Raw genomic sequence first — 17,701 nt, forward strand, 5'->3', positions numbered from 1 at the left:
TAGCTGAAAATAATGCTAAAAGCCACTGCCATGCAATGAAAGAAATCAGTGTAAATTTACTGTATAATTAATTTAATTGAGGAATTAAGCACAAAGCAGAAGTGAGCACCGATTCCAGTCCTTTCTGAGTTCAAATGTCACTCTTCAGAAATAACATAATATTTGAACTTGTATTACCAGTGCCAGGGTTTGCTGCTCTTCATCCAGTCCTATAAAATACAAAAGATGAGGTTCTCACCAACTGGAATATTTAACCAACCCATTGCATTTCTCTGCATTTGAAGGGCGTTAGCCCGTATTCCAGCCAAGTTATAGATGTAGTTCAGGAAATTACATTTTTCCTCCCTATATTTCCAAATGGATCATGTGGCTTCAGGTCTTTGTTTTAAGCTGATAAACAGCACTGCTGTAGGCTTTAGAATGTTTGTAAAATGAAACAAGCTGTTCCAGGAGCATGAAGCCTGCTTTCCCCCAAACCCCTCCCCCTGTGTGTATAACTGCTCTCTCCTGATTGTTCTTTGGTGAGAGTGGAAGTCACTGCAGGGCCTCCAGACTTTCAGATGCCTTTGAACTATTTGGGTGGCTCCAACCTCTGCATGTGTAGGTCATCGCCCAAGCACCCAGAGATGGTAAATATTCAGGTAAACCCTGCAGCCTTCCTCGCAGTTATCACTAACTTTGACTTTCTCTCTGTCCCTGGATGCTAACGTCCGTGCTGCTCACTCACTGTGAATTGCAGATGTCAGGAACAGTTCCGTAAGCCACCTGAAGGACAGCAGCTCTGGGATAACCAACAGGGAACAAGCGAGCACGCTGATCAACGTGGTTTCCTCAAAAAACCGAAGAAACAACACGCATAATACTGCAGCGTGAGGCAGGGCTGCGTCCCTCTCTTTTCTTGGTGAGAGCCGCCTCACGGCAGGCTGCCGTGGGACAACCTAGAGCTACTCATCCCGCCGGGAGGCCAACAAGCGCCGGGACGGCAGCTCCCTGCATCCCCCGGCGTCCAAAACAACCCGCATAAACCGGCTCTCTCATCAGCTGGCGCAGAAATCGGGTCCTCCCGTCCCCGGCAGTTCCCCCTCCGCCGTCCCCTGATCTCGCAGACGAGAACGCCCCGCTCCCGAGGCGCACCCTGTTCCTTCCACCCGCCTCCGGCCAGAGGGCGGGCGGCAGCGGGACGGAGAGCACCGCCGAGTCCTGGGCGGGAAGCACTGCCCCCTCCGCACCCGTCCGACCACGGCGCACAGAGCGCCTGTGGCTCGGCGAGTCCCTCCTCGCGCGCCGTAGCGATGCTCCCGGCTTCGCTGCCCCGTGAGGCTGATTCTAAGATGGCGGCCGCGCGGGCGGCTCTTGGCGGCCGGGTCCCTGCAGCCGGGTAGAGCTCCCACCCCCGCCCCTCCTCCGCCGCTGCACCTCCGGCGTCGCAGCGGGCCGGGTCGGGCCGCGCACTGCGATCCACCGCCATGGCGGCCTTGGTGCATGCATGAGAGACGTCTCCGCACCGCTCCCTGCAGCCGCCGCCGCCATGGAGGAGCCGCCGCCGCCGGGGAGGTCAGTGCCGGGAGCTGCCAAATAGGGAGCTGCGTGCGGGGAGCGCGGGTCGGCAGCTGCCAGATTGTGGCTGTGCGGCGGGCGGGGGCCGAGCCCTGCTGCAAGGCGGCGGGTGCGCGTCGTGCACGGGGCTCCGGCTCTGCAGCCTCAGCGCTTTCTCCTCGCGACCACCGAACCGGCAAGCGCACCGATAAGAAATCTCTAGCGTCCGCGGGTGGGTAAGGTAGTGCTTTGTGGGCGCTCGGCAATTAGCAGTGTATCGCCTCCTCCCCCCGTGTCGGGCAGCGGAGCGGACCGGCGTTGTGAGGTGCTCTGCGGGACGGCTCTAGAGAGAACTTTTGCCGGAGCGGGGACTGTGGGCTGTGGAGGAGGGAGGAGACCGCTGCGAGCGGCGGCTGTGGGCGGGCGGAGGGGTCGGAGCATCGCATCGCATCGCTGCTGGCGGCATCCTGGTCGGGAGGTGCGGCTCCGGGAAAGGCTCCCGCACAGCGGCTGCGTTGTGCGCGCTCCTCCAGCTCTGTGCCGCCGCCGCCTCGGAGCTGGCTGACCCCGCGTGGCTGTGCCCGGCTGAGAGCTGGGGGTGCAGGCTACTTCTCGGCTTAGCGTTTCTAACCGGCTGCAGAAGCGTTGCGTAAGTCCGAGTTGTTAGTTCGCTGGCGCTTATTTTTCTTTTTGAAATAACATCCCGTTGATGCGCTTCGCTCCTCGCTAGGAGGCATTCAGGAAGCGTTTGGAAGCTCTCGGGTGATCGATTAGTTCTGCAGGGCTGGAGGCGGGCGGCTTGCTGCCGTGAGCTCCGCGCCTTCTGAGCTGCTGCTCTGCTCCGGAGGGACCAGAGAGGACGTGGGGATGCTCGCAGTTTGCATGGCAGAAGGCGTGGAAAAAGTTATTTCAAAATACTTTTGCGATATCTGATTACGAATGCCAGCAGGGCGAGTAGATGTGAGTGAGTGTCAAGGTCCCTTCTTACAGTAACTTCAAGGAACGATAGTGCAAGTTAGGAGGAAAGCGCTTTCAAATGAAGTTTGCACAGCAGCGTGACCCTGGGACCTGGGCTGCCTCCGTGTAGAGAGGCAGTGCAGCGCCTCGCTGGAATACACCCAGGCATTTCCTGTCTGGGGCCATTTCTGACCTCTGCTGGATTCTGCTTTTTAACAGACAGTTTATGTCAGTCGGATGTGGGTGTGGATGGTGTGGTGGCAACTTCACCCGGAGAATGAAAACAGAATTAGTTATTTCGGAGTGAGCTGGTGGGTGGGAAGGAAACGTCGCAAAACAATTAGGTAGTCTTAATTGGTGTGGGGCAACTCATGCACTTTGCTGTGATTCACTTCTGTGTGCACTTGGTGTACTGACTGCACAGCTGCTTTGGAATTGCTTCTCTGGCTTTGTGCAATACTTTATTTCTGCATTACTTTTAAGAAAAAGCGTTGGAGGCCTTTTTCAACATAGTCAAAGTTTCTTTAGATTTTGGAGCTGTCATTAAGTATGTCATTCTTGCTTGTGAGGTCAGAATCTTGTTGAAATTGCTGTGATGCACCAGGCTGACAGTATGAAATTCATTTGGTGGCATTGGATAGGCTGATTGTTTTCAGGCCTGCTTGCGGCATACGAATGTGTTTTTATGCTTCTCTGGCTAGCACTGCGTCAGTATAATGCATTCTTTTAAAGTTAAATTTAATTTTGTTGGGCAAGTCCTCAGCCATTCTCATTTGCAATACAGCTACATTTGCTTAAAAAGAAAGTTGATTGCTTTATTGTTGTGAGACAGCCTTTTGTGTCAGAAATCTTTTGATCTTTGTGTGAGGATTCTGTCTTGTCGGAGCAGAAATGCAGTGGTACCTTTTGTATACATAAAGTAAGCGTGCAATACATTCATGGCTTTATTTGAATGATACAGTTGTTCTAAGATGTTCCAAAGCATTTAATTGCAAACTCCTCTCTAAAAGCAAACTTTTTTTCCCCCAGGGCTTCCTTTTTTTCTGGAACATATGCTTTGGGGTCAGGAGAGAGGGGAGGCAGCTCCAAACCAAAGAAGGTGTGCTTGAAGCCAGAGAGTAGGTGCTGAATTTGAGACAGGATTGCACTTGCATAAGGCTGCTGTGATTATGGGTAAGGGAAATAATGCTCCTAGAAAGTTTTGTGAAGTATTCACATTTAGGTATTGATTCTTGTTACCAAGCAAACAGAAAGTTTTCAAGATTTCCCCTTGGGTTGTGTAGAACACTAGATAAAACAGGTGTCTATTTGGTACTCCTTGTTCGTGGCTTATAGGCTTTAAATCTTCTCACCTCAAACTTAGGCATTCACAAGAGCTTTATGGCACAAAATTCATTGTGGCAATAAGGGAGGCCTTAAGCAATTGCTTTGTCGGCATGCCATTTTTTTGGGCACACTGTAAAGGTGTGAAGAGCCATAGAGCTACTCTGACTTGTCCTTGGTTGCTTGTAGACCTCTTTTGTCCTAGCATAAATCCAATGCAAGGGGTGGACAAGGGAGCAAGGCTGTGAATATAGAGCAGGATAGAATGGGGAATGATGGTGGAGGCTTCCTCTGCACTGGGATGTTTTTCAGTGTTCTGTCTCTCAGATTTGTTGTGGCTGTACGGTGACAGTGAATTGGGCTGTTAGTCTTCAGCATCTGTTTGGGGGAAACTCGAGGTCATGACATGGACTGTGCTTAACATACTTTTCTGGCTACCAGACTGTATCTGTATGATTGATTACATATCAGCAGTGAAAAAAGTTAAAATTATTTTATTAACTTAGGATGATAGCTTCCACTGGAACATTTACCACTATCCTCTTCTTGACTTTTTTTTCTTTCCCTTTTACATTTAAATGAGGTAAGATGTAATCTCCATTTTTAATGTATTGAATTTTCTTGTTTACATGTGAAAGATTGGGATGAATGATTGCTCCACCTGCATGCAAATACATGAAGTGCTTGCTGAGATATCCTTGCTCCTGTAAATACCATGGATTACTCTGTGTTGTGTGGCTACTGGAGTTGGTTTTCTGTCTGCTAATTAGTGCTGCCTGTGTCAAGGTTGGTTTTACTATTATGTAAGCAAGAGGTATTGGCCCTTGTGGAATGCAAACTGCTGAGAAGAACAGACCCACCAAATTTAATGGAAAGGTTGAGGGGTGTGCAGCAATGCTTATTCTAGGGAGTGAGTTGGGAGTTTGGGAATCTTTTAAAGGTTTGGTTTCTGTGACAGCCACATATCATAGACCATTTTAAATGTATTTTAGATACAGTTTAACAGAGGACAGGTTTTTATACTACCCACTGATTGTTAAATAGCACATTGACCTGTGTCAGCACAGGGGGTACAAGTCTGTCAGCTTTAGTTCTTCAGCTGTGTGGTTGGATTTACCATTGTGTGTGTGTGCCATTTATGTTTGCAGGGCTGTTGCTCTCCTTAAGGTTTCTTCTGCTTTTCAGTATTAACTATGTTAATGCTATGTTTTGCTTGTAATCTATTAATGATAGTTTATTCCTTTAAAAAGGTGAAAATTGTTCTGTACTCCTCCTTGACCAGCTGCAAGCATAAAAGCAAATTGAAATGTTTGATCTTACCATCCCGATTTGTATGTTACTGACTTGTCTGATGTTGGTTCACATGCAGCCCAGCAACTCTGTGTGCAGGAGCACAGCAGCTTGCCATGAACCTTCACCTTTATTTTGGATTCAGACAAGTGGGATGTAGCTTCATTGCCAAGATGAATGTGTGATGCTGTCACGAGTTGGAGGAGGAGATTTGTTCTGCTCCTGCATCCAGCTACCACTTAGCTGTGCTGAATGTTTGTATTGCTTTCTGATGTGGTATCCTGTGTCTGGTTTGCTATGCCCTTGGCTTAGCATGTTGCTAGTTTACTTGCTGATGGTTTCTCTTAGAGCAGTATTTATAAAGCTTTTTACCATTTTAGCTCTGAAACATCCATCAGGGAAGTAGTAACAAGGTCACAGTTAGAGATGTCTCTGTTACTTCTCAGCTGCATGGTGGAGCTGCCTGTGGATGTGAAGTGCTCCAAATTGTGTATGGCATACTGTAGCTTCAGTGCATTGCCTGCATTTTCCAAAGGCTGTGGATTGACCATCCAGCACCCAGAATTAGAAAGTGCTTAGGTACCAACTTCCACTAAAAATGTACTTAACTTTCAGTGCTTCACTTTTGAGTTTCTTGCAGACTTTCACTTCATCAAAAAGATGAACTGAAATTTTGGGACCCAAACTAGGTGATAGCTTTTCTCTTCTAGGAGTAGAACATTCCTGCTTACAAACTTCACTATTCTGACAGAAAGTGTTGGGGAAGAAGAGAAATGACTGATGAAAATCAGTGGCTGTTACAGTTCTGATTATCTTTTAGTGTGGCTCTGTGCCTTCCCAATTTATCACTGTTGCTTTTTTTATGAGCAGTCCTTAGGAGCTGGTTTGGGATCTCTGATGCCAAGTACTTAACTGCAGCATTTGTCCTTTGGATTTGTACTGTGATGTCTTTTGCTCAGACGTCTTTAATTTGGTGATGAAATCACACTTCAGAACTTCTCATTTAAAGAAATAAAAAGGTGAAGTGCTATTCTTTTCCCAAAGATGAGTTAGGGTATATTTGGGGTTGAGAAAGTAGCACAAGCCTAATTGCTGAAGAATGAAAGAAGCACAGTTACTGAAACCAATTAATATTTGACTTCAGTTGTTCTGAGGCATTGAAGATAAGGAAACCGTATACTGGATAGACTGGATGAAGCTCTCTTTACTTTCTCTCCTGTTTCTGCACTTCTGACCTTTGATTCTTTTGCTGCTTCTCTTCCTAGGCTTGAAAGTGAATGTGGAAATCTAACAAAGCCATCAGCATTTTCACAGTTGTTGTTTTTTCATGCTTTGCAGAGTGATGCCAGAATTAAATGGTTTCTCCTTTTTGTTAAAATAACTTTTGGCAGGGTTTTAATCAAGTAATACCTTTGTGTATGGGAAGAGCACTGGGAGGAAGCTCAGATCACGATGTACATGCATATGCTGTGAATGCTGTTAGGTTATCATCCAGATTTTCATGAAAACTTTAAATAGTTCAAGATGGAAAAATCAGTTAACCTTTTTCCGTTTCCAAATTTACTAGTAAAAAAGAACAAGAAGTCCTGATCATAATTATTTCTTTTTCTGAGATGAGAACATGAAGAACTGCCAAAAAAGTTATGAGCTTCATTTTGTTTATTTTTATGCTTATTTCTAGTTGGTGTAATGTACAGGGGAAAAAAAAAATCACTTTCTGAATTCATTTAAATAGGTCCCAAAAACTATTATTTCTGCTTGTAATAAAAAGATATGGTGAAAAGTAGTTTGCTTTTTGATTAATTTATTTTTAACTCAGTTTGTCAGTTTGTCTTTTTCAAATTTATCAGATTTGGCTGTCAGTACCTGGTGCCTCTCTGCTGTTTCTGTAACTCTTGTTGCCTTTCCTTGTGACTGTACATCTTTCTGCTGTACATACAAAAACCAAACGCTTGGAAGCATCTGCTTAATAATTTTGGGAAAAGTGTCAAAGTATTATCAATTTACCAAACCAGCTGCAGGAGTTTCTGTGTCCTCAGAAGCAGAATATAAAGTTTGAGTTTCTCTTTTCAAATAAACGTAGTTGGTCTTGATACAGATTTCTGGTGGCTTCGTTCTGCAGTGACTTCATTCAAGTACAGTGCTCTGAAGATCTTTGTGTGAGGGGGAGCTGGCTGCAGGCAAATGGGCTTGAGGTCTGCACTAGAAATGAAGGATGTTCTTGCTTGCTGTGCCATTCTGTTCTTATTAAGTGGCTCAAACTGAGATTTGCCAAGGGGGAAAAGATGTCAGTGGAAATCAGTCAGAGATGAACTGGTTGGCTCTAAGCTTTGAATTAAGTTGGTTGGGTTTTTTTTTTTTTTTTTTTTCCCCACAGTAATATTTTTTCTTCCTTCTTAACTTATGTGGAAATACTGTTTTGTTTTATTGCATTGAAGTCTTGCTACAAACTGCTGTTGGTCTTGCAGCAAAAATACTTGTTTTGTGCTTCTCTTAGGCTGTAGCTGATCTGGAATTTGTTGTCCTTGGTGCTTAACTGTTAGTATGGCTCTTGCAGTATAAGCCCATAGCCTTCATAGCAGCTTCAAGTGTGTGTTTGTGCAGCCATGCAATAGGTTAATTTTTGAGTGGAAATAAGGTATAAATAATGAGCAGAAGATGTTATTACAGTGCTGCTAACGTATTCTGGCTACTTACTAATGCAGTCACATTCTTTCTGCATTTATTTTCTGTTCCACAGTGCACTTGTTCATAGGTTTATACATAAGCTATTGGCATGGTGTAATTCAACCAGTTCTTGGACTGATTACCTTAACCATCTTCTGCTTTTATCATTGCTGATAATGTGATACAGAATCACATTAGTTCCGAAGATGACCCAGACTGAAAGTTCCATTTCTCATCTCCCAACAGCCCTGTCTTCTCTCACTCTCCCAAACTAGGGATTTCTACCGTAATGAAATTTGCTAGCACAGTATTATGTGTATTTGGTTGCCCAGTTGAATTCACAGTGATTGAAGTTGGAAAAATTCTGCTGACAAAGGCATTCTAGCTAAGCTGAATTGTTTTGACAGAAGAAGTGAAGAACCAGGGTTGGTATGTTCCATTACACCTGCGTATCTTGGGTGCTGGTGACCAGTGTCACTGCAGCCAAAATAGTGTGACTGAGGGAATGATTTCACATCATGCTCAGTGTGTTTGATCAGCAGGTTGCCTTTTCTTTCCCTTGGTCTCTTCATGAGACAAACTTGTTCTGCAGAGGGACTTTGTTTGGGTCCTGATGGACAAAAACCTGGACATGAGCCAGTAGTGTGCTCCTGCAGCCCAGAAGGTCAACAGTGTCCTGGGCTGCATTAACAGAGGGGTGGCCAACAGGGACGAGCAGGTGATCGTATCCCTCTACTCTGTCCTCACAAGGTCCCATTTGGAGTACTGTGTCCAGGCCCGTGGCCCCCAGTACACAAGGGATGTGAAAGTGTTGCCTCATTGCAGCCTTCTGGTACTTGAAGAAAGCTTGCAAGCAGGAGGGGGTCTGACTTTTTACGTGGGGAGACAAAGATAGGACAAGGGGAAATGGCTTTAAGGTATAAGAGGGGAGATTTAGGTTAGATGTTAGAAAGAAATTCTTTGCTCAGAGGGTGGTGAGGTGCTGAAATGGATTGCCTAGAGAGCTTATGGCTGCCTCATCTCTGGAGGCATTCAAGGCCAGGTTGAATGGGCCTCTGGGGAGCCTGATTTGGTGTGTGGCAGCCTTGTCCATGGCAGGAGTGTTAGGTGATCTTCAAGGTCCTTTCCAACCTAAGCCATTCTATGATTTCCCTGAATTCTTTCTGGATCTAGCACTAATGTGGCTGTATAGTTTTCACTTGAGCATCTTGATCCGATGGGTAACTGATGTGCTGATGTACCAAAAAGTTAACATGATCCACATCAAGTCAACTGCTGAGCTTATGATTGCTGGCTTCTGTGCGCATACTAAGCCTTTCTCTGTTCCTCTAAAAGGAAAAAAAAACCAGAATGATATACAGCTCAGTTTGAATTACTACGTGGTATTATTTCTTCTTTAAAATGTGTTTTGGAGGTGCTTAACGATTTGAAAAAAAATATAGAAATGCACTGTATTTCTGCCTTAAGATGTTTTAAGGTGGCAGCACAGTGAAATATTTTCCCCTTCCCTCAAACAACTTATTGGCATTATCTTTGTCAGTGCTATCTCTTCTTCAAACTTTCTTCTAGCTTTAACAAAAGTTTCAGGATAGTTTTTTACCGATTTGTATTAGCCCTGAATTTGATGTGCTTTACGTAATATATGTTTTTATGAGAAAGTGATGAAAGGTTCAATGTGACAAAATAAATATTTACTTCTTTGCTTTCTGAAAAAGGGGGGAATTGATGCTTTTAGCAAGACAAGGGTTAGCCACTTCCTCTAGAAAGGAAGAATGCTGCAGGTGGAAAGGTGGTAGTAGGGATATACAAATAGGGCTAGAGAAACATGCTTGAAAAAGGTCCTGAGAAATGGAAGGAATTGGCGGTCTTGCTTTTTACTTACCAACTGGAAGAAGAGCTGCAAGGGCAAACAGTGTTTTAGAGAACAGTGCTTTTTTCTTTGTGCTTTTTCATATCATTTTCATGCCAGTAGAAGCAATAAGCTGAAGTTCCCTTTTTTCCACTATAAAGTTTCTGTTAGGTCTTCTAACAGAAGCTCTTCTGCCAAGCTTTACTATCAAGTTTAGTTATCCAGATGCCTCTTTTCTGGAGTAAAGCAATGACTACAAGATTTACGACCTGGAAACAAAGTTCTTGCTGCTTTTTCCACTAGATTGATTTTGCTTTCAGTGCTTTTTGTTGTAGTGCTGAGATGAAGCACAGGTGTCTGTGTGCTCTTATTTTCTGTGACATGTGGGAAGGCAGAAGGTAACAGATGCCCGTTCCAGTTCTTTACACAAAAACATAGGTATTTGCCAAGAAGCAATATTTTCCACATGCAGTGAAGTTTTCCTTTTTTTCTTTTCTTTTTTCCCCTAAACAAGGCCTAACAGAGATGGTGCTTGGTGGAAATCTAATTATTTTTGCCCTTTGTACTTCGAAGACTTTTCTGTTCCTACAAAATTATTGCATTAGAACCTTCAAGTGGAATTTATCTGCTGTTTATCTTGGTGGTAGCGATTCCCATTCAGGAAAAGGAATCAAAAAGCTTGGTGCTTACCCAAATTATCTTAAGGATAACAGATTGAAAAGCCAGACATGTCCTTAGTTTCAAGTACGATTTAATTATACTGTTAAAATCTCATATAATATAATTCCAAGTTTGGAACAATAAACCTTAGTAACATGTGGACAGCAGTCATGAGTTATTGGTGACTAAGGTTCAGTGCTGACTACTCAGAAATGCTGAGCTGAGGCATATAAATTTCAAATCTGAATACAAAAGCAAGCAAACATCTTCATTACTGTCTACCACTATTATGCTTTAGTGTGAATCTAATTTTTTTTTAAACTGTGTTTAGATGTCGTCACAATAGAATTATGATGTATGCCATTCCAATCTCTGTGCTGGTACAGAATTTTCGTATCCTGCTGACCTATTTTTTTCCTCATTAGCACTTAGCCAAATTTGCACAGGATTTATTTAGCAAAAAGTTTTCTTTGTCTGAACTGTGAACAAATTCCTGTTGTTCTGAAAAAAAACAAAAAACCAACCATACAACAGCAACAAAAAAACACACCTTTTTTTTTTCTTGCCTTTTCACCAATGTCTTTTTTATTTCTTTTGTTGCCATTAATCTGTTTGTAATATATGTTTAAAATGCACCATCTGCAATCACTTGCATCTAATATTTGCACATGTAGATCAGTAAGAGAAAATTGTATGCAAGAATGGTTTTATAGTGTTTTCTGCATTCATCAGAAACTTTTCAGAACCGAGAAATTAGAGCTGCTGCTGACGGAGCTGTGCTGTGTTTAGCAGCTCTGCCTGCAGACTCCTTTGTTGTTCACTTTCAACAGATGGCTCCCTAAAAGCAGGCGTTTGCATTGCTAGCAGCTGCAGCACCATCACGATTTGCAATTCTGTGCTTGTCAGTATGTTGGTTATCTTGGAAATAAAATGTTTGCAACTGGATTTAGGGGTAGCTATGTTAGTTTAAAGAAGGTTCTCTTGGCTGTGCCTGGTGACTGTGTTTCTATCCCCTTAGCTGATTGAAAATGTGCAAAACAAAGAGCAGGCTAATGAACTTTTTTCTTCCTACATATTTTAATTACTGGACTGTATTCTGGTTAAAGAGCGTATGTATGAGAAATTAACTCTTTACCTTAAAAACAAAGATATTGAGTGTCAAGAACTTGGTGGTTTGGTGGTGGACTTTGTACAGACCTTGAAATGCAGTGCATAGGAATGGCAGCGTGCCCTGGGAAGTACCGAGAATCCCCCTGGGTATATGAAAGATGTAAGCTCTTCAGGAGCTGTTTGCAGCAGCCTGGGGAAGGGCCTGGCTGGGGCACTCCTGTAGTGGCCTTGTTCTGACTGCTGCCTTGTGTTACTGCTGAATGCTGAGAGTTCAGGTGAAACTCTGCTGCTTAGATTCCCAGAAGTTTTAAGCTGGGTGTGGGATGGTAAGTGGTGGCTTACCTGATACATGTAAGCGCCTAGTATATTTGGACTCCTGCTGATGAGGATCAAGGGCAGCTGGAGAAAAAGGAAGTTTATCTCTGTATTGCTCTCGCAGTTCTTAACATGCCGTTGTTTTCTTTGGTCACTGTTTCTTTGGTGTGACATCTCTTTGGCGTGTCTTGAGCCTACTCAATTCTAACTTGTTCCAATGTGGTCTTCAGTCTTTTCATTTGTTAATTTATTCTTAATAATTTTTCTAATTTATTTTTAAACTCTGAAATGAGTGGCATCTCCTTTTAGCTTAACTTTTGGTTGCTCTTAAAATGTAGAGGATACGGGGTGACTGCACATGCCCATAAAGCAGTGGAGATAAGGTGCTGTGTGACTGCTGGTTTCCTACTGCTGAAGCAAGCTCCCAGAGCTTGTGCTGCCCATCCTGCTGCTTCAAACTTTGTACCCTGGTTCTTCCCTCTCCTGGTTTTGTTTACAGACCTTTGAAAATCTGGAAGATATAACTCAATTTTCCCGATTGAGCTGAAATATTAGATATATTGCCAACACTTTGATTTAGTTTAAAAATAAAATATCTGGTGTCAGACACATGCAAGAAGCTGAAGAAATTATCTTTTTTTTTTTTCCCCAGATACTGGTTGAAGTGCATGGTGATGTAACACACAGTAGTTACTTGTTGGAATCTTCTTGGTTATTTATTTTTAGTTATTTCAAAGCTGTTGGGTTTATTTATGTATGCATGTGTTTATTTTTTTAACCACCCTGCTCTTGCAACTTTCCTAATATTCCTGATTTATGTTTCTTGGCCATGGTCTCTTCTGTATTCCAAGAATAAACCTGCTGAGAAGCATTTTGCTCATTAAAATTGAGGATGGAAGCAGCTTGCAAATAGTCTACTGTGAAGACTGTGCACTTCCAATTTTCCTCCTAAGCATTGGGCTTTATCTGTCCTAAGTACATTTGAAAATGAGTAACTTCAGTTAACATCCATCTAGATTTTGCTTTTCGTGCGTACCCTTAATTGCAATTAAGATGGTTTTCAGTGGCTGTAGGGGGAGAAGACCTGAGTTCATAGAATCATAGAATGGCCTGGGTTGAAAAGGATGATAATGATCGTCTAGTTTCAACCCCCTTGCTATGTGCAGGGTCACCAGTGACTAGACTAGGCTGCCCAGAGCCACATCCAGCCTGGTCTAGTTCTTGGGAGCAGACAAGAAATCTGCTTTTCCAGTATTGCCAAACTCAGTTAAAACAGTACCTAGGAACCAACAATGCTGTGTAATAACCAACACTGTCATTTGATTTAGGCTTGCCAGTAGTGCATTTTAAAGGTGCATGGATTTAACTAATCTTTGATTCGTGAAAGTAAGCAGTGCACTAGCATTACAAATGCTTTGCTAGTAATCTAACACATCTAAATCTATTGTTAAAGTGACAACTGTTCGTAATGCCAGAGGGTTGCTACTGGTGTTCATGTGTGTCTCCAAGCTATTTGATTTTGTGTGGGTGAAAAATCAGTACATCAGTTTAGTCCTACCTGTGTACTTCCTTTAGTTCAGAACCTATGTACTGAGTGCAGTGCTGTACAATGAGGCTTTCATTGATGAAACTGAGTCCTTGTGTTCCCTGGCAGTGATTGGAGCTCTGGCTTTATTTATGTACTTCTCAAGCACACAAACCTTAATCTGTACATGCTGGATTTTTGCACTTGAGTTGCAGCCGATGTTCTCCTCCCTCTGAAAAGATCAGCCCATCCTGTCAACTGCTAACATTGTGGTTGGGCATGGTTGCTATTTGACAGTGTGACTTCTGGTTCTGTATGTCTTGTGATAAATCTGCCAGTGTTTTTTACAAATTAAAGAACTGCTTACCCAGAAGAATGTGTCTGAATTGTAAGTAAGGCCTGCTGAGTCCCACTGTATACATATGCATATAATTCAGGTGTGAGGTTGAAGGGCTTTTTGAATACATTTGGCCTTCATGCCCTCTCATCAGGCATAGCAGGAAAGACGAGCCATTGGCTTCTAAGGAAGGAATTGGCTTATGGGCCTTAAAGATCAGTTCAGCCAGCTTGGTGAAGAGGTGTAGTCATTATGCTCTTAGAAGAGCTTACTCATTTAAAAACAAAAGGGAAACAGTGTCCTCACTGGTCTTTTACAGCAAGGTAAGCTGTCCTTGTTTAAAACTGTGCTGGCACTGAGCCCTCATACAAGCGCCAGGCCCCACAGAGCATCAGCACCCCACCCTCTGCCTTGAACAGCCAGTGAGATCACTGGACAAATAAATAGTTCCATAAGCATTGGAAGTAATGACTTCTTGTTTCATGTGGTCTGGTCTCTTGTGGTTGATCTCTCTTTGGCAAACTCAGAGGGGTGTGCTCTGCCTGAAGTTTTCTCTGCAGTAGCGTTGTTTGCAAGAGCTCTTGGGAACAAAATCCTTTTGGTGTCCAAAAAGATGTAAACTTGGTTCTGCTTTCCCAGCTCAGCATTTACAAGGTTTGTCAGAGTAAATTATATCCAAAAAGGCTTCCTTGTTGTATTTGACCAACGGTGCTTACTCAAGTAGGATTGTTAGAAGACACACAAACAGTGTGATTTCTCAGGGGTAGGGAACCAGTTAGAAATGTTGCTGGTTTTTGTGTGGTTATCATTATGGCCAAATTCACTGTAGGGTCTCCTTAAGCTACGGATGGTGCTACGGTACCACTTCAGTTTTTCTTCGGTAACCTCTGAAGTTTATTTGCAGAAATTAGCAAGCTTGACTGCCTTATTCTTGAAACTGTAATGTGAGAAGAGTAATTTCACACACTAAATGGTTCCACGTCTTTGGGGAGAGCAAGGCTGTTCTGCGTGTTAGGATATTTATTTCTGGTTGTAGCCTAAGGCAAAGAAATGATTCAGTATCTGATTTTTCTTAATCTTGCTGCTGTGTTACAGGCTGGCACTATTCTGACATATTCTTCGTGCAGACACTCAGGCTCACTCTGCCAGAGCATGAGTAGTGTTCCTTGTCTGCCTCAAAAATAACAAGGAAAATGCTCCTTGTATTTCAGGTGGAATTGTCATGGAAGTGATCAGGTGCTGATGCTAGTTATATTCTGTCTGATGTAGGCCGAGCATTTCTTTGCCTTCATGCCTTTCCTCAGAGTCAAGATGGTGTTGCTTGCACGCCTGCTTCAGAAATAAAATGTGTGAGGGGTTGGGGACAGCCTGCATTTTTTTTCCCCTCATTCAAAGTTAAAGGAATGCATGCTTTGCCAGCTATATGTTAAAGCAAACTATCTGCAGATGTGGCATCAGCAGGGATTGGTGGTGATAAGAGGAGTGTGGGGATCCTGGTTTCCTGGGAGAAGGAGAGAAGGGAAGAAACTGCTGTGCTTTGAGCTGCAGCCCATCTGTGACATTCAGTCCATCACAGGCTTGTTCTGGCCTCGGGGTCCTCTCCTCTTTCCTTCTCTCTTCTTACCCTGTGTAGGTAAACACCAGATGGCTAGAAAGGAATAGAAAAAAGGTAAATACCCTGTCCTGCCGTTTACGTTTACGTTCCCCTGAAGCTTCAGTTGTCCAAAATATTTTATTATTAGTGGTACTTTTTCAGGTTGCGAACAATTCAAATGATATGTTACTGGTGCGGCAGTGAGACGGTTAACAGACCGTCTTTGTTTCTAACGCGTGAATTTGCTTTATAAATCTCCTAATAAGTTATTGTGGAACAGAAAATGTACTGAAGTTCAGTTAGTTGTTAGTGTTGTCCTCTGAGAGTAGTGTTGTTGTGGTACATCACTTGATTGCTCAGCGGAGATGGAGTTGGTAGTGTTACTGTGCCCAACTGCCACTCTGCTGATGTAATCGTATGGTGGGACAGAGCAAATGTTCCCCAGGAGGAGTGAAAGACTATCTAACATTGCTAGTTGTTTGTTGTCTTTGTCATGCTTTATTTTTAAAGCAAACCCTTATTTGAGGGTGCATGCCTGCCCCATCCTGCTTGTTTTACTTCTGACCTCCGGAGAGAAAGCTCTCACTGGAAGTTTAGTATGAATCTAGCCTGGAGTTTACATATGAAAAGTGATGTGTGTGGTGGTTTCTTTTCTTTTGTTGGTTTGTTTTGGTTTGTTTATTTTTGCCATATTAGCTTAGGGGGCAGACCAACTCCTGGCATGGGCTTATGTCAGAAGTGATTCAAAGGAGAGGCTGGGAGTTTTTGAAGGGGAGAAGGGAAGACCAAAATCACTATAAAACAGAGTTCGGTTGGATCATTCTACAATAGAGCTGTGTGATACCAGGCAGGGGTTTCTGGAATATGCCTGTTCCTTGGTGAAGGAGAACACTGTAGTTTTATCATTGAAGGCTTCAAAATATATTAGAATTTGGGGCATTTTAAAAGATAAGTCAACATTTTTAAAAAGATTGTCTTGTGATACTTTACATAAGACTACTCTACAATGCTTGCCTAAATGTCTCTAAGCAGACTTCATGGTATTCTTCCAGTACTTAAAGGGGTCTTGTAAACAGGAGACAGACTTTTTATACAGTTAGATAGTGACAGGATAAGAGGGAGTGGCTTTAAACTAAAAGAGGAGAGATTTAGATTAGGTGTTAGGAGGAAATTACTTATTCAGAAGGTGCTGAGGCACTGGAACAGATTGCTGGAGAGCTGTGGATGCTCCATCTTTAGAGTGCTCCAGGCTAAGCTGGATGGGACCCTGGGCAGCCTGAGCTGGTGTTTGGCAGCAATGCTCATAGCAGCGGGTTGGATCTGGCTGATCCTTAAGGTCCCTTCCAACACATACAACTCTGTGGCTCGGTGATTCTATAAAATGTAAATGGCAGTGGAATTTACCACTTGGGGCTGAAAAGCTCTTCTGCTTGATTCTGTGCTGACTTTGCAAAGATACGTGCTTTGTTTTGAACTCAGTGATTCAGCATCCAGTTGTTAAGCTAACCATCTTTAACTTCAGATTTGAAAAACTTTTATACATTATCTTAACTTCATGTTTGCATAACCTCTGAGTTCTTTTAAAGTATTAAAGTATATAAATCTGCATCTTTCCTAAGGGTCCAAGTCATTGAGGCTAATTAAAAAGTTACTGTGAGGAACCTGTTGTCTTCTTGTTACGGAAAAAAAGCTTTGGGATTACTTCATATTAAAGATCAGTGGAAAATACATCAAATGCATCCAGATCTCATGGGCTAGATGTTGGTTTTGTGAATGGTAGAGAGTGTTTTCAGAAAACTGGGAGTTATCTGTATGGTGTCTGCAGTTTAGAGGCACGGAGGGTGGAAGGGAAGTCCTTTGCTGTCATTTCTGCCACTAAGTAGACTGATTTTCCTATACTGTATTTGAATTGTTGAACTTTGCAATCTTTGTTTAATATACCTCTTGATTTAGAGCTGCCACAAGTTTTCTGAGAATCAAATAAATTGTATTTAAGGCTTTCTTTACTTTGTATTCTCCTAGTGACACTCTTTGACTATATCCTCTTTACTGCATGTTGCCTACAAAAGGGTAGGAGTTGGATGATTGGAATGTTGCCTGAATGAGTCTGAAGAGAGGTGGAGAAAATTCACATGACTGTCGTTGCAGGAAATCGTGGAAGATTCACGCTGGTTCACAGAATGCTTGGGATGTATTGATGGATTAACTTTCTAAACAGATATTGCAAGTAAAAAAATACGGAATCTTTAGTGCCTTGGTTTAACTTGATCTTTTCAGGAAAGAGTGCAAATCAGAAGATGCTACTTGCAAGATCTCTGAATCCGAACCCGAGGAATTATCAGATGAAGCAAGTGCTGACACCTTCTATGGAACTTCTCCTCCTAGTACACCCCGCCAGATGAAACGTATGTCAACAAAGCATCAGAAAAACAACGTTGGGAGACCTGCTAGCCGATCTTCTTTGAAAGGTAGGTGTTTTGGTTTTTTTCATTTTTGGCTATAAGATGTCATAGTAGCAGCCTTCTGTTTCATAAAAAA

The 17,701-nt window shown here is 43.0% G+C and overlaps 1 protein-coding gene across 3 annotated transcripts in view; it reads left to right on the top strand.

The window, feature by feature from the left end:
- Window positions 1-1,457: 1,457 nt before the first annotated feature.
- The window catches only part of MAP3K4 (mitogen-activated protein kinase kinase kinase 4), a 68,880-nt gene continuing 52,636 nt past the window's right edge, over window positions 1,458-17,701 (top strand). For all 3 annotated transcript variants that reach the window (XM_042822141.1, XM_042822328.1, XM_042822231.1), the window contains exons 1-2: window positions 1,458-1,554; window positions 17,441-17,631. In XM_042822141.1, coding sequence (XP_042678075.1) covers window positions 1,487-1,554; window positions 17,441-17,631 — 259 coding nt within the window. In that variant the 5' untranslated portion in view covers window positions 1,458-1,486. The remainder of the gene's footprint in view (window positions 1,555-17,440; window positions 17,632-17,701) is intronic.

This window comes from Centrocercus urophasianus, unplaced genomic scaffold (genome assembly GCF_019232065.1).
Source record: "Centrocercus urophasianus isolate 14NV4802_14NV808 unplaced genomic scaffold, USGS_Curo_1.0 seq_10, whole genome shotgun sequence".
Lineage (NCBI taxonomy): Eukaryota > Metazoa > Chordata > Aves > Galliformes > Phasianidae > Centrocercus > Centrocercus urophasianus.